The 23,514-nt window shown below is 40.2% G+C and overlaps 1 protein-coding gene across 2 annotated transcripts in view; it reads right to left on the reverse strand.

The window, feature by feature from the left end:
* Positions 1–11,421: 11,421 nt before the first annotated feature.
* The window catches only part of LOC111148967 (methyl-CpG binding domain protein 5), a 205,030-nt gene continuing 192,937 nt past the window's right edge, over positions 11,422–23,514 (reverse strand). For both annotated transcript variants that reach the window (XM_022505930.1, XM_022505853.1), the window contains 2 exons: positions 15,556–15,631; positions 11,422–12,638 (listed from right to left, as the gene is read on the reverse strand). In XM_022505930.1, coding sequence (XP_022361638.1) covers positions 12,567–12,638; positions 15,556–15,631 — 148 coding nt within the window. In that variant the 3' untranslated portion in view covers positions 11,422–12,566. The remainder of the gene's footprint in view (positions 12,639–15,555; positions 15,632–23,514) is intronic.

The following is a 23,514-nucleotide window of genomic DNA, read 5'->3' on the forward strand; positions in this document are numbered from 1 at the left end:
TGGCTTAAGGGACTTGTTTCTAACCAGTTAAATTAGGCAGAAGCAACGACACGTGACTTTGGAGGCTTGGTTAGAAAAGGCAATACAACTTCCACCTGGCTCTTTCTATTGTGTCTTGAGACATTTGCTCTTGGAAGCCAGACACAATGCTGTGAAGCCCAGACCACACAGAGAATTCACGTGTAAATGTTCTGGCCAACAGCCCTAGTGGAGGTTCCAGCTGATGGCCAGCATCAATCAGCCACTGAACATGTGGAGGAGAAGCCTTCACCATGACTCCTCAGGCACTGTTTGACTACAACCAAGATATCAATTGATAGCCATCTAGCTGAGGCCAGGGTAGGCACACACAGGTGATGTGTACATAGTGGTAGTGAGTCTTGACAGGTGATGCCATTTATGTTCTTTGTTCTTATCTCCCAGCTTGAAAACTGTATGAGTTTCATAGATGTAGAACAACATATGAGTTACGCGTCATCCTCTAAGTGGCATCGTTTTTAGGCATGTTGACAAGTACACCACCATTTTTTTCCTGGGAATGACAGAACGCAACACTGGAATACTCCACCCTCAACTTACCTTTCATCCTTGCCACAATTATCAGGCTGTCATGTCATTTCTTTGAACTCATGGAGATGTGTTAATCTTGGCCATGGAAATTACAGACACTGAGGATGGGGTGGTAAGGGCTATGGTGCCCATCAAAGCTCATCCTATGTAGCTTGATATTCTGGTCCTGGAGAAAGCATTATCTTCTTGCCTCAGGAGTTGTGCCTCATACAATCTTTTGGAGTGAAAAAAGAGAAGGGCAAAATCTAGTCTGAGGGAGCTAATAGCCTACTGTGAGGTATAAGGACAACATGTACACATCAGTTGGGTTGTTCCTCGCAACCCCATCTGTTTGATTTAATTTTGGCCAACAAAAAGGACAGTGTGATGTGCAGGGCTGTGTTGGGGGTCAAGCAGCATGAAGAAAGTGCTTCAAAATAAAAACTTAAATTAAAAAGTGAAATTAAAATTAAAAAAAGAGAGAGAAAGTACTTTAAGAAATTGTCTCCTCATTGTCGGTCCATGGGTGGGTAGATCTGACAAAGATTAACACAGACAGCCCTAGCCTTTGTAAACACGAATTCGCTAGAACATTCCAATTACCAGCCCTCTTTCATAGAGTCTTGGAACATTAATCTGAGAAGAACTTTATTATTCTCCTTAAAATTATTAAACCCAGTGAATGGTGTGACTTGCCCAAGGTCACATGGACAAACAGGAACAGAGCTGAGAGCACAGTACAAGCTTTTGATTCTGATCTTATGGCTCTGGGTTCTAAAAGTAACCCTTTTAAGTTGCTGACCTTAACCAGGCCATTCCCCATGCCTTAATTCGGAGGGTCAATGATAACTTGACTGAGCATCTCAGAGAGCAGCTGGGTTTATACCTTGAGGTCAATGGAGAAAACTTGAGCTGTTGGTATTTTTCCGGAGGATAGGAAAAATTATCTGACCTATTCTGTGGTCAGAGTGACCTCTCTGAACAACATGATATGGTGGCATAGAATACTACCGCCATCTTAACACTCATTACACTTTAATAATTTTTTGGTGTCTGTCTTTGACCCTTGGCATACACTTTATGAGGGTAGGAACATGGTAGTCACACTGACTTTGGTATCTTAGAAGAGTGCTAACATATGCTAAATGCACAATAAATAAAAATATTTGTTCATATGTGTACAGATAAATGGTTGTTGCTAATCTGATATAAAATGTTTCAAGTAGCTTTTCAGATACTGCTGGCCTAGAAGATCTGCCAGCGTCCCATTTCCACCATGAGCTGGCTTCTGCTTACTTTCTGGGCTTATTGTCTCCCTCTCTTCTTCCTGGAAATTAAGTCAAGACTTACTGAGTGCATTACAGCTCCCAGAAAATCATGTTGTTCCCTACCCCTTTCCATCCTTCACCCAACTCCTGGTCTTCCCTTCATTCCCTCTCTCTTGATGTCCTTCACTCCTGTTGGCAATGCCTAAATTTCTACTCTTCCATACGTCACTTAATCTGATTCCCCAAAATTTAAATCTCCCAGTATTCCAAAGCTCTTCATAATTCACACCTTGCAGTGGGTTTTGTCAGGTATGGCAATAATTGTTTACATGCCTTCCTCATTCACTGGCATAGGAGCCCTTGAGGGAGGGGGCTTTTTAACTTTATCTCAGAGGTAAGATGTTCTAAAAATATTTGTGGAATGGACTAACAAAAAAAATTACATCTCTTGGAAATTTTGGCATTATCTGGGAGTATGGAAATTTATCCACATTTTTAGAAGTCATCGTTGTCCACTTGTTACTTTAGGCTTATAAAGCCTCTAGGGCTCTGAGTTCAGATGAGAAATCCACCAGGAGCCAATTTCCCTCTGAGCTGGGCTCCTTAAGAGAAAGTTCCACAGGATAGTCAGCTCCAAAACTTGTAGGAAAAGTTTGTCTTTATGCCTTGAAAAGACCTTAACACATGGATCTGAATACTTTATGGCTTCATTTATACAATGTTTTGTTATTCTCAAAATAGCATAGGTGATAACCCTGTGGGGCAGATGGTGTGATACCAGCTCTCCAGGGGACAGATGAGAAAACTGAGGTCGAAAGATGTTAAGGCACTTGCCCAAGGTCACAGAGCAGAGCTGAGACTAGAACCCAGTTGAGCTCCTTTTCCACAATGTCATAACCTTATGAGTGAGCTGCCTAGAACTACACAGCTTGGCTACTTGTTGAGAAAGCCCCAGAATGTTTCCGAGACTGGGACTCATGGAGTACATGTGCACATGCATAGTGAGGGTGCCTGACCCAGATCTGTGAGCACGGCTGTGCCCTCTCACCCTGCCAGGAGTGGCACAGGCAGCACTGGGCCTCCAGTCAGGCCCTTGCACGCTGGGTCAGCAACTCTCCTGAGCAGGTGACAGAATTGGGCAATGACATTGTCTCACATCCCCAAAGACATATTTAATAGACACTTTGAACTTACAGAAAGATTGAGGTTATTCATATAAACTAACATAAACCTGGATTCCACGTCACTTATCAGATACCCAGGAAGGCTTTCTTTCCTTTTCCAGTAAAGTAGAATTGAGCATAGAAAGTTAAGTAAGAGAAACTGGATCCCCCTCCAGGAGCTTCTTGTGATGGTTCAGTTCCATCACTGCCTTTTGTTCACTGAAGCAACATATTTTGACCTTCCAGTATTTTGTCACTTAGGGTAATCTTGGAAGGTGGATGGTCACACCCCAGGCACCATGTAGGAAAATTCAGTAGAGGGAGAAAGAAAGATTTCTATTTCTGTTCAGTTCATCTCAGTCTTTCTTAATTTCTATTTTGTGTGTTTTTATAACACAAATAGATAGTTAATTCAGTAGTACACACAGAACACACAGACACACACACATTTGTATATAGTATGTCCTCAAAGTTTGGAAATCACTGCTTCACAACAAGGAAATCTATTCTTTGAGGAAGGAACCACATCTTTCCGGTATTTAGTTCTCCACTCAGAAAGCTAGGAGCTCCTCGTGATGGCAGTCATCATGGCCTGATCTCTTCTGGCTGACCTGGTTGCCTTGTGAAGCACAGAGCACAATGTACACACTTTCCTCCCAGGATGCCCCTCCTGCTCTGTGATCGCTTCGGACATTTGGGAAGAGCTGGAAAGCAAAGAGAAAGGGGAGGGAAGGTTCTCCCTTGCCATTGGTGGCTCTTGCTCAGACCGACAGCTTACCCAGAGCGAAGCCAGTGCATTTCTACTCCAGTTTTTGCATGCTTTCTTTTCCAGCCCCTGTGAATGTTTGCTTCCCATTCTTTGTCATATAAACCAGAACAGTGAGACTCAGCCTGACACCGCAGGGTCCTGAAGCTCCATGCTTGTTTTGAAATTTGAAGGAGCTTATTGATTCTAGATAATCTGTATTTGATTGGAAAATAGGGACAGAGCCTGTAAAAGGTCACAGAAGATTTCCTAAGGATATCTTCTCTCATCACGAAAGCTATTTAAGATTAACTTGGCAGGGAAAACCTGTGTTCTAGGGAGATTCAGTCACAGTCCAGGGACCAAAGCCCCTGGCAACTAGTCCCCCTGGGCCCTTTCCCACATGCATTTTTCTGCAGCAGCCCAGGATGCTGAACAGACTGGAAACCCCAAAGTGGCCCTGCCCCTGGGACCTAAACATTTAGCCAAATCTACTCCATCCGTGTTTAACAAATTCTACCCCTTCTTTTAGCAAGCTATGACTAAGAATTCATAGACTGAAAAGTCGAGGTACAATATTTAGACCTAAACTTTCCATTTAAAAATAAATAATAATTCCTAATAACACTTGAAAATACTACCACTTCAGATGATTTGTTCTTTCCTTTCCCCCTTTGAAAGCACGCCCCATTGTATTATTTCTTTTCATTTTCTTGTTAGTCCTCCGAGTACTGCTAACTCTAGGGTATTATGAACACCTTCTTCCCACCCTCTATAATTTCAAATCTTTTAGGAACTCCCTGAGCCTTGCTTGGTTCAAAGTCTTACTCCTCTCAAAAGCACCTACGTTTAAATCAGGGAAGAGAAATAAGTGGTTAAATGTGAATAGCAGAACCCTCGTAAGTGATCACCCCACAGAAGACTGGATCTTTCTTTGAGACAAGTAAGGGCTTGGCCATTCCCATCTGTGGATGAAGGAAATGAGTGAGGCTCAACCCTTATTATTAGCAGTAACAGTAATGACAATATCGCTACTTGCCTAGTATTTACTCGTTGCCTGAAACTTTTCTAAGAGCTTCACAGAGATTATTTCAGCCTCAAACACACTGATGATTCTATGATCCCTCAGTTTTCAGATGATGAAACTAAAGCTCACCAGGAGGGTAGTTTGCCTGAGGTCACACAGCTCCTGAATAACTGGTTTCACATCCTAGGAGTCTGGCCCCAAGATCTTTGTAGCGATTTGTTGTAAATCATGGAGTCAGTGCTAAGAATTGGGACCCCAAATTTCAGTCTCTTAAGTGAAACATGCCCTTCTCTGTACTAAGCTCTGCCTTCCCTGATTTGATGGATTTTTAAGTCGTTTAAACTTTTCATATCCTGAGCTACTTATAGGAGGAGCTGGTCCTGACTTCACTCTGAGGCTAAGGGTTAGAAGTTCTGTTTCTGCTCCGAATGCCACTGTCAGTGCAGTTCAATTCTCAGAGACATCATTTTCCAGACCAGTTTATTAGAAAAACACTTTGTAGGTCCATGTCTGCATATGGCATTCTGGACAGTCGAATCCATCTAAGAAAAACCGTGGGCAGAAGATCCAGAAGCTCCATGCTGGACGGGAAGAGCCAGAAAAGACCCCCATGACACAGTCTGTTTTGGACAGAGCTGCCTCGGACAGGTAAATACCACTCTCCTACCTTTAAGACTTCCTGGAGAGACACGGCAACTCTAGATATAATTCCTCCTCATGTGTGACACTTTTCCCTGGCAGGAAGTTCCCTTTTCTGATCTAGATCTTTCCTGGAGCAGCTTAACAACGACTATTTTCTGAGGGCCTGCTCTGGGCCAGGCACTAAGACCTTTGTCTGCATTATCTCGTTCCAGCCTCAAACCCATGAGGGGGTGCTACTATCATCTTTTGTAGATGAAACTAAGCAGAAATAGTTTAAATAACTTACCCAAAGTTCAATGAGTTAGTAGCGCAGCCTAGATATGACTGTAGATGATTCTTCTCCAGGAGCCAGTTTGTAGAGGTTACAATGGGCTGCCTCTCTATCAAGGGTCCATCTCCTGTGTACAAGACCCCGTGCTTGAGGGAACAGCTATTTGCTGGGCCCTGGATCATAGGATTGAATGCCTGCTATTGCACGGCCTCTGTTGTGTGATTTTCTTTTTTTTAACTGATAATTAGTTTTAAAAAGCCCTTATGTTCCATGGTCATTGAATGTAGGAGGTGGTTAATGTGGTTGGGGATACTTTCAAGGATATGTGCAGAATAATGGGCTGGAATGGATGATGAAAGACCATTGTGGTCTCTCCCCTGCTGTGAGACAGAGGTCCCCTTAGCCAGATGGCCTTGTCCTGGCCCTCAACTCCCTGTAGTCGGCTTTCTGGTGCTTTTTCAACCCTCAGTGCTTCCTGGCACCCCTGTCATCCCCTGGGCTCCCAGGCAGCTTCCTGTTTCCTGGTGGAGGTGCGGAGGAGGCAGCTGGCGTGCCAAAAATCTATACCTGACCTACACTTACCTGTGCACTCTGGCTAGCAGGCCTGACTTTCTAACACTGTCACACTTTATAACACTTTAATGCTTGGGGATTATAAACTTCCCCAGCCCCGGAGCATCAAAGGAGAGACATTACCTGTCTGCCAATACAGCACGACTTTGTGGGAAGGGAACAGGGACCTGATGCTGTTGGTAATAACTGTGAGCATGCTTAACAGCACTTATTTAGGATTATTAAAGTGAATTTACACACATAGATTTATATACGTACCTCAGGACTATGATGGAACTTGCTCAACAAATGCAGTATCAAGAATTATGGTGGGCCCAGAATGTTTTTTAATTTTTGAGGATGTAGGTGCTTTTTAAAAATGCTGCACTGGAAATGAGATCTATGCTGCTCCGTGTTGTCTCACTCCAAAAGCCCGTTCTTCCCACGGCAGTCAGAATAGTCTTTCTGGAACACAGACCCGCTCCTATCACACCTCATCCTGAAACCCTGCGGTCGTTCCCCATCCCCACTGTGCTGCCGAAGCAGGGTCTGGACAAGGCACCCCCAGACGGCCCCTTTCTTCTTGCCCACTGCCTCCCACCTGCTGCTCCTCGGCTGTTCTTCTCTCAGGCTCCTGCCAGCCTCCGGCCTTACACACGCCATTCTCTCTGCCCCAACACACTCCCTTACACTTTTCCAGGTCATACTCTTCTCCTTTGCCTGAATCTTATTCATCTTTTCTGGATCCTCACTGAGCTAGGTCAGAGGCCTGCCATGTGCTTCCCAGCCCAGCCCTGATCACCCTTTATGGTACTTACATGTGCCACTGGCCAGCTCCTTGGACTGCTCTGTCCGTGCAGAAAATGGGGTCTGTCTTATTCACCACTGTATCCCTACAGCTGTGCACTGGGTGTGGCATAGAGAGGAATTCAAGAACATTTATTATATGAATGAATAGATAAGGATATCTCCAAGATCTACCAAACTGCTTCCACCAGAACTTACAGGAGGATCATGCAAAAACTGCTACCTGAACCAGCTGTTGTAGAGACCTATTAAAATATATACATAGCATGGTACTCTGCAGCCAAAGTCCTCATTTTGACCCAAGACAGGCAACTATACTATTGTTGAGAAAACTTTCGTCACAGAAGCCCCTTACACACATCTGAAGGGGGCCATTAGTCTTCTTGTAAACCAAACAAGGATATTTAGATAACTTTTCTAAGCCCTACATGGGATTTCCCAAAACATGACTGTCTTGGGTCTCATGATCAAAAGTGTCAAATGTGCTCAGAATGAAACTGAAGCTAACAGATTCTCTTCCTTAATGATGGACTGAGAAGAGCTACTTTGGATTAGATTTTGTTTTGGATTTTGATCTAGGAATCAGTTTCCTATTGATTACAGCATGCAAAACATGCCAGTATTTCACACAGGCATATGTTTCCTAACTGATTCCATTAAGGCAGTGGTTTTCAAGTCTCACTTTGTCCCCTCCCCGCATCCTAATCCCTGTCCCTCTCCCCTCCCCCCGCCCAGGAGACATTAGGCAATGTCTAGCATCATTTTTGATTGTCACAATTTGGAAGGGATGCTACTAGCATGTGATGGGTAGAGAAAAGGGAGGCTGCCAAAGGCCCTAGAATGCACAGGACAACCCCCACAACAGGGAATGATCTCACCTAAAATGTCAATAGTGCTAGATTGAGGAGCTCTGCATTGAGATCACTCTGTAGACACGTTGGTGCACAAGAACTAGGCCCTAAAAGTGGTGAAAAGGGGGTGACTGGGTGGCTTAGTCATTAGGCATCTGCCTTCGGCTCAGGTCATGATCCCAGGGTCCTGGGATCGACCCCCGCATCGGACTCCTTGCTCTGAGGGAAGCCTGCTTTTCCCTCTCCCACTTCCCCTGCTTGTGTTCCTCTCTCTCGCTGTGTCTCTCTCTGTCAAATAAATAAATAAAATATTATAAAAATAAAATAAAAATAAAAAGAAGTATGAAGGCTGTGTTTTTCCCCCCAGCCTATGATTTAGAAATTAAGATGCACAGCCTTTTTCTAAAGTAGAATAATTCCATTTGGGGAGGTTTACTGGATAGACCCCAGTCCTGAACCAAAGAATCTCCTACAGAAATATAATAAGTGGCATTTAGTATGGAATTGAACAGCCCCTTGAGTGTGAAAAGTTTTGGGTGAATTCAAAACCATATTTGTTTTTCATATTGAACACATTCAGGTCATTTTTTGTTTCCTAAGAAAATAACCATTTGGACAAAAATATCCACTTGAAAGGCAGGTGAAAGGTAAGTTGCTACTCTTCTACACAGACAATCCAGTGTATTTATACTTAATCCATAAAGGCATGATGTTACAAAACACATTTGTATATTGTGAAGCCATCTGGCATCAAATTTTCCAATTTATAGACAACTTTGTATTTACATAACAAATTATTAAATCAACCATTTTTCCGGTTTATAAAAGGTCGCTGAAGTACACACACAGTGTGTATAAAAGCAGATAAGGCTGATAATACATATTTACAGTAGATACAAATTAATCTTTCATATTTGAAGATAATGCTTTTTATATATTTTTTCTGTATCAGACTCCCCACTGTTAGCAGGATTTCCCATGCTTGAGTTGTTTATTGCTTTTTGGCTCACTGATTTATTATTCACTTCTGGGTTGTTTACACGTATGAATTACTAATGTTCTTATCTCTTTGGCTAATGCAAATGTGATAGAGTGAATGAAAGAAAAAGATAAATTAACTCAACATTACAGTTCTGGCTGGTTGATATTATTTTTTCATAGCCCCCAAATGAATCAAGTAATGCACAACTCATTTTATATGCTACATTGAAAAGTCTTGAGACTCGTGTTACACCATTTGGGCATAAATGGGCAAAGTAAACAAGGTATCAGATTTTCAGTAAGGTCTAGAATCTTGGCTTTCTTGTCAGAAAGAGCAATGTCACCAGCATCTTAAGCATCTTAGATTTTTAAAATCTCAGTGCTAAACCGCTTGTGACTTACAAGGACACGCTGCAAACTGCAGAGAAAATTACCAAAGTTAACTACAATGTGTTATCATGGTCTGAAATGAAAAAGGAATCACCTCCTGGGATATGTCAATTGGGAATCTTCGTAAAACTTACAGAAAGCAAAATATCAGCCCTCTGCTGTTCCCACAATTTTGCAGTGTTATGTTAAAAAAAAAAAAAAAAGGATTGTGTTTACTTGAAAAATAGACACAGCAAATAACTCAAAGTCAGGGTCCAAATACAAGACTAAAAGTGGCCTATGATCTCACAAGGAATGAATATTCTTAAAGCATTTACATTCACAATGAGACTGAAAACTACAAACCAAAAATATTCCTTTAAATAAATAAAAACCCTGATAGCTTTTAATGCTATAAATGAAACAAGAGCCACTCAGTTAATTTTCATTCATTTGAAATAATCTTTAAAAACTCTAAAATGTGTAGTTTATTCTCCTTGTGCTTCCTAAGACTGTTAAGGGACACAACATAAAATTAGATTTTCTTTTCCAAGAGGGATATTATGTTTTCTAAAGGAGCAAAAATTTTTCATTACATTGTCAGATTTGTTGGGAAAAAAAAAAAGAGTTTGTTTATTTTAGGGAATAAAAAAATGTAATAATGTAAAAGGGCTAGCCTTCATTTTTAAAAAATGAATTGGCTTCAATACAAAGAGAAAGAAATGGCTCTGTGGGCAAAATTCAAGTATGAGTGACCAATTTTTTAATTGTAAAGTAGGTGCAACATTTAAAAAAATGTTACAGCACTGCATGACCTGTAATGCTAACAATATTTACATTAACTGCTTACACAAAACCATAGAACTGTAAAAGAGAGGGGGGAAAAAAAAACATGTGGACTAAAACAACAATACCTAGATCCACGTCAAAGCCATAAGCAACCAGTGAAATCATGGGCACAAACATACTTTACATGGCTTACGGATGTAAAGTACACATTGGTGGGGAAGCACACACCTAATTAGCTTCAACTATCTAAAAGAAGACTTGGTGGACACAAACTCAGTCTAAGGACAAACAGCAAGGGCTAAAAAAACTTCTACATATCAACACGCACACACAGACACACACACATATGCAGACACTGCAACATACAAACACGCATATGCATCTACCTGGGACTAAAAACAACCTGTAGATGAAACAGTAGAAAAGCAGGTGGCGGGGGGGAGAACATTTCTGGTTTAAACATATCAAACACACAAGATGTATCGACTAACCTACACAAAAGATGACTCGGGGTGAGTGCATGAAAGGCTGGCAGGCAATCCCACGGTTACATGAAAGACACAATGAACCTACCCCCAGAAGGAAGGGTTCCCGCCTCCAGGCCGAGAAGCCTGGGGTAGCCAGTTGCATTCCATCAGGCTTGGGGGTAGGGGTGAGGGTGGGAGTGGAAGGACAGTGAGACACAGGAGACCGGGGGAAGATCTAGAGCTGTTACTATCAACAGTGAGCCCAGGTGGAGTGCTCTGTGCTGTGGCCCCAAGAAACCAGCTGAAAGAATGACCTTGGTCTCCTTTTTCCTGAGTTACTGGAACTCTGCTACATTGTGGGACTGAGTATGGGGGGTGGATGAGAGAGGAGGGATAACAGAGGTGGTGGGCATTTGGGGATCCAGAGCCTGCTATTGAAAGGCTCCCAGTGACTGGAGTTTTAAGCTGTTGAGTGAGCCCTAGGGACAAGGTAGCAAGTGCCCTTGAGGGGGTTGAAGGATTTGGGGGGGGGCTGGTGATTCTAAGAATAAAGGGATAATGGATCCCCTTCTTTTGACAATCCATCAGTGGAAGTCAGGCTGGAGGTTGGAAACTTCACTCAAGTGCATGGGAGATAGGGTTAGACCACCACCACAAAAATTGTGAAAAAAAGACGGAAAATTATGTTGTGCTACATTTCTTATTAATAACCTTGTACTTTACAATGGCTCACAGTTTTAGGTTTGTATACTTGTAATGTAGTATTTTCTCTCTACATTTGTTTCACATTTTTTTCTTACTTAATATAATATAAATAATTTGGTTAATAGATTTAACCTGCACATTTCAGCCACATTAATATATATAAGAATCTGTTAATGGTATAAATAATTCTTTAAATAAAATAAATCTGATATGTTACATAATACTGATAAAAAATTACCATTGCTAATAATTTTGTAAGCCACCTTCACTTCCGGTGTGAGTAATACGATGAATGGCTATGAAACCTGCTTTGATGATTCCTATGTCTTCTTGCCACTACAGAAAAACTGAATTATAATCAACCTTACCTCTGATAATGGTTTCGAAGTGGGGCTTTTGCCTCCATGTATGGAAACAGAGAGTTTTACATTGTCAGGTACAGTCTGCAAACAAATCCCACTCTGCGCGTCAATGGTGGTGCAGCATAAGCTAGCTAGATCAGTAGGTGGCTATCAAACGTTAGCTACAGAAATGACTGAGTAAAATATTCCATCTAAGATTTTTTTTTATAAAACCTATTCTACTTTAAAACTTAGGTAAAAAAAATATGCAACAAATGGTTGCAGTTTCTGAATTCTTAATTTAGACCTGTGAGCCCTCATCCCTTTAGAAATCGGCAAGGTTTTGATTTCCTAGGCACCCAAAATCGAGTCCAGTGCTGCCAGGCAAGGTTCATTCCAAACAGACAATATAAATGGACACTCGGTGGTGTGCAGTGTATGTCATCATTCAGCTAATACATCATCATGCCTTTTCTTTGCTGTTAAATACAAAAACAGCATCTGTTACATTATCATAGAAAAGCATTTAGGTTGTATTTTTATTTATCACTTTACACTGGTAGTCTCTGGTAGGTGTACTCCATAGAAACCAAAGAATTTTGTACACTATTTCTTTGTACAATAAAAGATAGAGTGTGCATTAGGTACGCTTGTACATGACAATATTGTACAATATTTACACTTCTGATATCACCGTGAAATTCTGTATTTTCTATATACAACACTGAAAAGTCTTCCGAAACATTTGGACATTTCTTATAATCACAATTTTAGTATTATAGAAAAAGTTTCTCAGTAATCTCTTGACCGTTTCTCACTCTCATCAGTCAGGGATTTTGATTGGTTTTCCAGCCTTCATTATCCTTCCTGTTCAAAAAAATACTGTGTCACTGCTTCTTTTAGCACCCTGTGGTGGTGGTAGCGATCTGCTGTGGTATAAATACTGATATAACAGTGGCCATATCAATACCTATCTATAGATAGATTTATCTGTGCACGTTCCTTTACTCAACACTGCGCATTGGTGGAGTAGTCCCTGTTATCTGGAGATCTTCCTCCTCTTGGGTTTGGGGGGTCTCATTTGTCTGTCTCCCTGTGGGATTTGGTGAACCTGGAAATAAAGAGGTGGAAAAAAACAACAACAGAGGTTGAACGTACAAACACCGTATGATTTCTGACAAAGAAATGGGGGAGGAAAGAGAGTCCACCTTTCCTTTTCAATCACTGATATCATGAGGCATTTACATTTTCTGTCAAGACCCCAGATCTCAGTGTGTCCCCAGTCACTACAGAGAAGGAGGAATCCTAGGAGCTGATCAGCAGAACAACACTGCAGGAACCTGATAAACAGTGGGACTCCAAGGAGGAACCGGAAAAAATCAAGTGTGGGAAATGCAGTGTGCCATTGCTACCCCTGCTGTCCATTTAAGACCGAAATAAAGCCTTTCCTGTTCACGATCCCTAGATCACCAATTTCAGTAAAGTCTAGAAAAGTGGAAAAATACATACCAAACATGTTTTCTTCTTTCCTTCGTCACCCGAATTATTTTACAACTACTAAGAAGGGTCAAAGATGGTAAGAACACATGCATAGCTCAGCCCAAGGAAGTTTATTCATGAGAAGACTTGGAGTGAAAAAGAGAATACCACTACCATCTGTTGGCGGATCTAAGCTTGTATAGTCTCGGAGGAGCGAGTAGTACAAGTCATCTTTATAAGCTAATGCAGAAACTGTAGTGAGTAGGGCCATGTATCAGATCGACCTGATACACGGCCCTACTCACTACAGTAGGAACATGGCAGGGCATGATTGCCAGATATCAGAGAGCAGGTATGGTTCTGAGGGGCAGAGGACAGGTGCAAGGGAAGTGATCTGGTGCCCCACATTGTATGTGGCTACTGATAGGAGAGGGCAAGGTCAAGACCCAGGTAATGCAGGCTAGTCCCGAGGCAGTGGTATAGCTAATGCTTAACAACCAGCTCCCTGTGGAAGGACACAAGCCTATTGTAGCATTTGCCAATTTCCATGGTGTAAAAACTTCCACCACAGCCAATTTCAAAGCTACCATCATAATGTCACAGAACTCATAGTTAGGAGACATGCCCAATCAGTTCTCAAGGTCCACTACAAGTTGGCTTAATTGTACATTTTAAAAATAATGTTTAGATAACAGCAAAGTCCAATGTTATTCAAAGTCAAATGCAAAAAGCTTTGAAATAATTAAATTTTGAAAAGTAATGTTTATAAGTTTCTCAAACTGTCTCTTCCTCCTAACCTGTCCATATACATCTCTTAAAACCACTAGTTTCTGGTGAAGAGCCATAACTGAAAACTTGTTAAAATTGAGGAAAGAAGACTTTATCTAAGACTGCAAACAAGTCTTGGTAATCTGTGGACCAAATATGTCCTGTAAAGGTATTTTGTTTAGCTGTATGATGCTTTAATGTTTAAAAAATCATTGTCAAATGGTAAAAAAGAAGGGGGGGTGGATTTTACTTCCAGACTTTTAGCGTCTTACAAAAAATTGGAAGAGCTTGCAACTCTGGCGTAATTTCTCATACAGTTGAGATCTGCTGGAGTGTGGAAGAAGGAGCTCCTTCCGGAGAGAGCATGGACTCTAGGTTGCCACAATTCCCACCAGTCCTGACTGCCTACTGGCCACAAAGGCCAAATGTCCCGCAGCAAAGACCAGCAAGGTGCTCATCAAACCCATTTTCTCTTCTTCCTGAACAGGCACACCATCTATTACATTTCCTGGTCCATTTGAGTTAAGAAAGCCATGTGATGGGGTCAGACCAGAGGAAAATCAGCTGGAGTGCAGCCCTTTGCTTATATTCTTCTCCCACCTGCTGGGTGGATGCAAGTGACATGAAGGAGCACTCTGAGGCTCTAGGGAGTGGTGGACACTAGATGGAGAAAGAACCCGAGTCTCTGAATGACTGTGTGCAGCAAGCCCTTCCCCAGCCAGCACCAGACTGAAGTGAGCAATGCCTTTACGTGTTGTGCCTCTAAGGCAGCCTACCCTGACCTCTTAGTTGGCACTTCTCAGTCCCCTTGAGTTGCTGTTTTTCTCACACCTGACCCACTTTACTTACTCATAGTATTTGCCTGGTCTTAGAAGGCGTTTAAATGTATAATTCCTGCTTTGGAACTTTCCTAAATTCTATCAGGACATTTAATATCTTAGGTTCTTAATTCATCCACCAGGAAAAGGAGGGGTTGGATCACAGAATCTCTATAGCCCATGCCAGCGCCAACATTCTGTGAATCTATAACCTGTATCTGCCAATCAGTAGCCACTGAATGGGTTGTTAGGATCCAGATAAACTTGTTAACACAAAGTGTTGAATAGAAAAAAGGAAATTAGCTTTCATTGCTGAATAGCCTTAGATAATTTACATTTTTTAAAGAAATTACCAAAATTATACTTTGTTTACACGAGCCAATACATGAATTAGAGGACAATGATTAAACTTCTCACATTCAATACTATTGTATGAACAGTTCAGTAAAAATGTGTCTCAAAAACGAGAGGTTACAGTGTTCAATAATTTAACAACGGGATTTTGTGCCAAATATTTTCCTTCTTAGGTAACAGTGCAAAGGAAATGAGAGTTCTGTCTACTCTTGATCTTGACCCAATCGTTCAATTCCCCCCTTTTTTTTTGTTTTATGGAAAAAGCAAAATTTGCATTATTGATTATTTAGGCAGCACTAGTGGCCACTGTTATTCAGAGTCAAATGCAGAAACCGGTGGTTTGAACTCAAATATTTTGCTGCTCACATTTGGGAAGTATGTTACGTGTGAAAAACAAAAGTTATCTCAGAAAAAAGACATAGTTAATACTACTAGGTTATATTTGTCTTAAATTACTTTAAATCTTCTCTGACATCAGTCTTTTCTTGAGCTTAGTAATTTAGTATTGCTACGTGACTTGCTTGTCAATATTTAAGAGACTTTACCAAAAAGTGCAATACAATTTATTTTCAAAGAAACACAGTATAATGGAAAAATAAATTAACTTACGGTCCCAGACATTTTGTCCAGTTCACTCATGGCCTCATGAATAGCAGCTTCTAAATGGTTATTTAGCTTTCCACCTCTGGAATTAATGAAAATAACACACCAGATTAAAAAATAACACACCAGTCTCAATTTAATCCCCTACTCAGAAAACAGAAGTACCAATTCCACCAGAGAAAGTCAATTTATATTTATATTTGAAAATGTCAGATGACAAACGCTCCAGGATTCTCACCACTGAATACTAATAATAAAGTCACTGAACAACAAAAAAATGGAACACATGAGAGGGGACCACGGATTCTTTCCCCACCACATGCTTCTTCCCCCGTCTGATGTTTTTGCAAGAAAACTGGGCCATGGGTCATCCTCCCCACAGATGCAGCTTGTCCTCCAGGATTCCAGCCTGCCCGGCATTGCCTCTTGTTCTGGCTTGTCTTTCTGGCAGCCGGGCCGCGCCGCCGCGCGGAGGGTGGAGGGACTGAACTGCAGACTCTGGCCACTAGGGAGCTCCCTCCGCCCTCTCTGGCGCGTCCTGGCTTCCAGAGTTGAGCAAGTGAAGGCTGAATCTGGTGTGCCTGAGTACGCACGTTGCATGTTCTGGGTGGGCAACAGCTTCGCTTGTCAGGCCCAAGGCTCCCTCCATGCCTAGGCCCACCGCATTTTCCCCCAAACTAAAATAACTTATGTATTTGAACAGATAAAGAATGACTCTCTCAGAGTATCTATCACTCGTCTGAATTTTTTTTTTGCTACTCAGCATTACGCACGTGTGGTCCGAATAATAAAAAACAGTACATCTGCCACTATTGAAACCATAGGAAGTTGTTGAACTAACTACTTAAAATCAGGCAAATCCATATTATCTTATCTCCTTCTGTAGTTTTGCACCCTTCGTCTACCGAAACTTATTTTTTCCTTTTTTATGTGTATAAATAATGACCCAGTCATTCTGAGTACTAAGGTGATTCATTTCATTCCCCTTGTCACGGCAATTACTAGAAAAGGTGCTAGAAATTACTAGAAAAGATAAACCTTTTCAGAACAGGCTGTCAGCATGGTTCTCCAAGAGTTAAGTCCCACCTTAGCACCTACACGGAGATTGGAAATTTGCAGTTGTGGAGGAATTTGGCTCATAGTCCCATTTAGTTTGGCTCACATTGTGTTTAAAAACATATTTGAACTTTAGTGGAATGCCTTTAGATGAGGTCTTTCGGTTTACCATAGCCCCCACCAGGTTTTACCCTCATACGCCGGACTGGACAATTCACACACTTAGTTTCTGTGTACACCCTGAGGAGTATACTGCCAGGAACATCATGCATGCTCCACATATTTACTAAAAATTTTGTCCAAAGCTAACATGATGTCTCGATATTTTGGGAAACATATATGAATTTAAGTCATTTTAACTGAAAAAAAAAAAAAGGTTAATGGAATGCTTTTAACTAAATTATTTGGGAAATTCAGCACCAACTCCTTCCTCTCACCTTTTGCTGGCCTGTAAGCTAGCTTCTAGCTTTTACATTCTTCCCACTTATTTTTAGAGATATAAACAATGCAGAAAAGTACATAGAATAAATTAACCCCTAACAAACCCACTTCCAAGAATAAACTGATAATAAATTACCTACTTCCTTTAAGTCTTTTTTACCAAAAAAAAAAAAAAAAGCTGAAATTCCCATTTGTCATCAATTCCTAGTCCCATTCTCTCCCCCACTTCCCCAAAGACAACTGTGTTGTGTATCTTTCTAGTAAGTTTTTATTTTTTTAATTTTTTTATTTTATTTATTTATTTGAGATTGAGGGAGAACACAAGCAGAGGGGCAAGGTGAGAGGGAGAAGCAGACTCCCCACTGAGCAGGGAGCCTGACTCAGGGCTTGGTCCCTGGACCCTGAGATCATGACCTGAGCCAAAGGCAGATGCTTAACTGACTGAGACACCCAAGTGACTCTGTTTTTATATTTTATATGTCCATGAATAGTACCTGGTATTGTCTTTTATGTGTGTGTGTTTTTAATATACACACAAAGATGTCTATCAGGTATGTTATGGTATACATACTATTCTGGAACTTGGCTCTTTCTCCCTTATCACTGTCCAAGCACTGAGCACTGTCCAAATTGATATTATAATCTATTTGTACACTCTTTTATTTACCTACCCATTCCAGTTTTAAGGGACCATGAGCATCTGGTGCAGTCAGTCTGAGTTGCTTTCCCAGTGAAAATTTTGCTATGCCTGATTCTGAATTACTTGAAGTGTGGGTGGAGGGGTGCAGTCTGATCCCAGGACTCTGCAGGTCCTGTAAGCTTGGTTGGGGTTGGGTTGGAGCCCCATTTATGGGCTGTTTGGCAAAGGCCTTGACAGTATCACATGTTGCCTAGTTGCCTAACAATATTAAACCTTGAGTAATATGTTAAATAGATTTAACTTAACTATTTCTTTTGCTTTTAAAAGTATGAATATACATTTCAAAAGATATTTGTTATGAATATTTATTATAATATCTTATGGACTTATAATAAACTACTTAAAGTACTCAATGTCTAAAATGAAAGTAAAACATTTCAATGAAAAACTATTAAAGATTTTTCGTTTTCTCACTTTTATCTTAATAGCAAAAATAGCTATTACTTATTGAAAATAGTCAATGTGCCAAGAATTGTGTTAAATCTTCATAAACATTATCTCAATCCTAACAGCAAGCCTATGAGGTAGGCATTATGACCACTGTTTATACGCAATACTTCATGACCTTTTAGGAGAACTGGTAAAACCAATTCTCTTTTTTTTCTTTTTTTTTTTTTAAAGATTTTTTATTTATTTATTTGACAGAGAGAGATCACAAGTAGACAGAGAGGCAGGCAGAGAGAGAGAGAGAGAGAGGGAAGCAGGCTCCCTGCTGAGCAGAGAGCCCGATGCAGGACTCGATCCCAGGACCCTGAGATCATGACCTGAGCCGAAGGCAGCGGCTTAACCCACTGAGCCACCCAGGCGCCCTGGTAAAACCAATTCTAATTTGGTAATGAAGAAGATGGATATTTAACTACAAATAATTTTTTAAAAATAATAAATTCAAGGAGCCATGAAAAGATTTTCCGTATGAAAAATTGCAATAATATCACCATTAAAGTATAAAAATAATTCAATATTATTTGCTGAATAAAAAGACAGAATTTAGGACTTTGTGATCTCATTCTTCAACAAGGTGTTCAAACTGTTTGTAAACAGCTTATATTAATTTAAGCTAAATTAACAGTGTTTTTCCTTTAACAAACTCAAGTAGTAAATAGAGGGAGAAAGGACTACTTGTGGAAGAGAGAATAGATACAGAGAGGTGGGGCATGAAATTACTTGAATGCATCAGGATATTCAAGAGGTAAAAGGAGACGCTCCCAGGTGTTAAAGCTGCAGACTAATTTTTACACTAACTGGTCAGGTAAGGGAAGAATGAACTCAAAAAAGGAAGAAAAATTTCCATGAGTTCATGAAACGAATAATTAGTCAAAATTCAGTCTTGCAGTACCGAGGGCCTCCCTGTGGAGTCTCTTCCACTATTTTCGATTCCCTGCTGACATTTAATAATAAACATTTTTACTAATGGACACTCTAAAACCTACTTGATTAAGCAATAGATGTTCATATAATCACATTTCTAGTTATTAATGGAGATAATTGCCACTTCTATTCTTCACTGTCTATATTGTCACACATTATCCTTACCTTCACTAATTGAGAAAAAGACAGGTACACATCTGTGAATGGTACAGGAAATGAAGGAAATGAGAAATTGCACGTTGCTCTACACTGTCAGTTTAGAATTTAAGCAACTCACTTCATGTAGAACAGAACAAATTTGCGTGATGCCTAAATGTCAAGAATCTTAGATTCTGAAACCTAATCCATAGAGAAGGTATGAAGATTGAAGGAAATTTAACATGCTAGGGTAACTGGGTGGCTCAGTTGGTTAAGTGTCCAACTCTTGGTCTTGGCTAAGGTCATGATCTCAGGGTTGTAGGACCAAGGCACACTTTGGGCTCCACGCTCAGCAGGCAGTCTGCTTGGGATTTTCTCCCTCTCCTTCTGCCTCTCCCCTCCATGTGCTTGCAGATGTGTGCTCTTCCTCTCCCTCTCTCTCTCTAATAAATAAATAAATATTTAAAAAAATTTTACATGCTAAGTATAATTTCTTGGTTTTAAATTCAAAGTATGATTTATTTTATCACTTTATCACTTTCCAGCTTAACAAAAATCAGATTATCAATTTTTAAGTTTATATGCATGTATAGATAGAAGATTTGATCCTCATTTCAGTGAAAATCGTAACAAATCTAAAAGCTATGGAATTTTTTCTTTAATGAAGTTATTTTCTCTTTTAAGTATAAAATGACCCCAAGTAACAACCTCAATACATATATGTTAGTATTTCTTTTGTGATTAGGCTGTAATAGGTGTATCAGTTTAAAAATATTTATTGTACAGTTTGATTGCAGAATATTGAAAATTAAAATGACTACATAAAATTCTAAGCATCTAAATAGGGTGGTAGAATGTTTCAATTGGCAAAAATATCTCATAATTGTGTTTTCTTCACCTGTATCTTTATAATAAAAATAGCTGTTTACTAACTACTTACCATGTGCCACATACTGTGCTGAGGCTTTTTTTTTTTTTTTTTAAAGATTTTATTTATTTATTTGATAGACAGAGATCACAAGCCAGGCAGAGAAGCAGGCAGAGAGAGAGGAGGAAGCAGGCTCCCTGCAGAGCAGAGAGCCTGATGTGGGTCTCGATCCTAGGACCCTGGGATCATGACCTGAGCCGAAGGCAGAGGCTTTAACCCACTGAGCCACCCAGGCGCCCCTGTGTTGAGGCTCTTTTTAAATTACCTATATTATAACAATGCTAAGAGGTAGATATTAATATACCCATTTTAGGAATGAAGAATTTAGGCTCAGAGAGGTTAAGCAACATGCACAATAGCACACAGCTCTAAAGTGGGGGAAACAGGATTTGAACTCAGGCCCCAAACCAACCTCTTAACCATCTTATTCCAAATTCTGCTTTTCTTTTTCAGTTGCTTCTTCCCTCCTTTTCTTCTGTCTACAAAAGCAGTCAAATCTTTGTCAGTTTCATGTTATTTTTCAGGAACTTTCATATTAAGGGTAGGAAGAAGCCTAATTAACGTCAGCTCTCTTTATTCCATATTTATTTGCTCTTCAACCATGGCCACTTTGTTTTTACACCTTCCACTTCACTGGAAACTGTTTTCACTAAGGTTGCCAATAGCCTTTAAATCGCCTGGTCCAATGGAGATGGCTCAGTTCTTGTCTTAGGGGACTGCTGTTTATCATTTTATCATTCTAGAAGCTTTTGGTCTGGTTTCTAACATCCTATTCTACTGCCCCCCACCCTTGCCCCCATTCTCTTTCTCCTTTTTGATTTTTCTCATCGTCTTCATTATCTCTAGCAAATGTTCAAATGCCCAAGCGGTTCAATCCCTGGCCCACTGTTCAAATGGGCCAAAGGATCTCTGTGTGATCACAGCCATTTTTACATAGTCAAATACTACTTCTTCCCAGTGTCAGACAGTCCATAGGCACCCCATGTGACTTAACAGTCCCCCCCCGGCCCCGCCTCGTATTCTCCACTTCAATCAGTGGTTTTACCACACACCAAGTCACCCTGGTAAAACCCTGAAAGTTTCCTTGATTGTTTACCCTCCATATTCCAATCAATCACCACGACATTCTGTGAATTTTACCTTCTAAATATTTCTGCAGTACATTCCTCCTCCTCCATTCTCATCGCTCCCATTCTGGTTTGAGTCCTCATCCTCCCTGGACTTCTGCCATGGCCTCCTAAACAATGTCCCTGTCTCCAGTTAGGTTCCCCTAAAATGTATCCTCCATACAGACATATCTAAAGTGAAAATCTAACCACCTGTCCCCTCAGGCACTTCCAGTAAGACAAAGGAGCGTCTGGGCCCTCACTAAGCTCTTCATGACCTGCTTGCTGCCTACACCTTGGCTGCAACTCTTGCAGTTTCCTGTCTGAAGCTTTACAGTGCCCCAAATAGGACGCTGTTCCGTCTAAACGCTATCCCACCCCATGCCGTCTTGGTCCTTATTTCCTTCGCCTGGCTAATACCTATCCAGTGTGTATGGCTTAGCTCAGACATCTCCTCTAGAAAGTATTCCCGTACCCGAGTTTAATGCCACTTTTCTATGATGCTCAAGTATACTATACATATTGCTGTCATCGCAATTTTAACATTTTGTTTCTGGATCTGTCTCCTTGGCTCAACAGTGAGCTCCAGGGACTCAGCACAGATTTTTGCTCAATTAGTCTCCTTAAACTGGGGAATAACTAAATGATTAAATGAATAAATGGATGAATGAATGAATGAATGAATGGGTTCAATGGGTCATTTGTCACTCATGTGACTTTCAACTAATTATTTAAGCTATTTGGGTCTGAGTGTCCTCATCCATACATGGGCTTAGTCATTCTAGCTCATTTTGTGATTGGGAGAATAAAATAATGGATTTTAAATAGCATATGCAAAATGTAAAGTATTCTATTGGGCATTTGTAAGGCAAGTCAGTCTGCATAGGCCATAGCATGACAAATAAGGCTGTTTTTACTAAAATTTGCCTCCTAGTTCCTTCTTTTACATCTCCAACCTGCATTCTGAGTTTATGGTTTCATGACAGTTCCTTTAGATAACGCCACTTAGGACCCATGTAAATTCACCATAACTAGTAAACTAGCTTAGAAGAAAAATAATTTCAAATTGCTATTTATTACTTACTACCTTTCAGAAATTGGTTAATACCAAATTTATGGGGGAAAATACAGCTCATTTCAAGGCAGTATATTTAAATATTTGGAAGTGTTAATTCATTTCTGTGTTATTAGTTATTTTGGATGTTTTGCATATGATTCAGCTAAGTGGCATATCTCACTGGAGGAAAGATTTTTGGGATCTTTTACGTCAAATAAACAAGTACTGTTGAATGTTCCATAGCAAGTGGCCCATTGCAAATTTGTGATGTAGGTAATTTGCATTTTCCCTCCTTTCATCCAGAACTTGTATTAATTTTGTGGGCCTTATCTACCACAAAGCTCTACATAGTCAGAGTAGAGGGGGCTGGCCTCACCATATTCTTTATCTTTTCTGTAGAGAATCCAGCAGTTCACTAGGCCATCGCCACAATCAGTGCCAACTTGCTACCTTCGAAAGAAGTCCCCAGCATAGGGGCACAGGAGTTTACCTCTTGTGGTTGGCATCTTTTTGTGAGGCAGTTTATTGAGCTAAAGAGTCTCCCCAAGAGTTGTTGAGTTCTGAAAGGTCACCTCTGGCCCACTAAGAAAGAGTGTTCTCTAATAGATACTACTGATACTATATATGCAAGATACACTACTAATACACTACTAATCATTCTCGTAATTCTTGGGTGTTTGATAATATGAACATTTTAGTAACTGAACAGACATGTAAATTATATGTATTTTTGAATAACTTTCCATGTGCATATACAAAAGCACATTTGTAGTTCTCCAACTTAAAATGAAATAATAATTACGATATGCAAAACCACATTGTATTACATGGAAACTGTTTCAAACATTATCTACCTGTCCATACAATATTACCCAAAATATAAAGATCTAGAAATACTGGAATAATAGTGTCTCAAAGTACAACTTCTTTTTATAATTCCAAAGAAAACCTGTTATTCCTGCCTTAAGAAAAAGGAATTACTTACCATCACTTTGACTAATAGTAAATCTGCCAAAATTATTTACCGGTGTACAGTTGGGGGTAACTCCCATTCCTACTCCCAAAGGGATAGACTTTAATGACATTTTTATTTTTCTCTTTTATTTATTTGTTTTTAAGTTTTATTTATTTATTTATTTATTTATTTATTTATTTATTTATTTATTTATTT

Source organism: Enhydra lutris, unplaced genomic scaffold (assembly GCF_002288905.1).
Source record: "Enhydra lutris kenyoni isolate GAN:26980312 unplaced genomic scaffold, ASM228890v2 scaffoldscaffold1, whole genome shotgun sequence".
In the NCBI taxonomy this organism is placed as follows: Eukaryota; Metazoa; Chordata; class Mammalia; order Carnivora; family Mustelidae; genus Enhydra; species Enhydra lutris.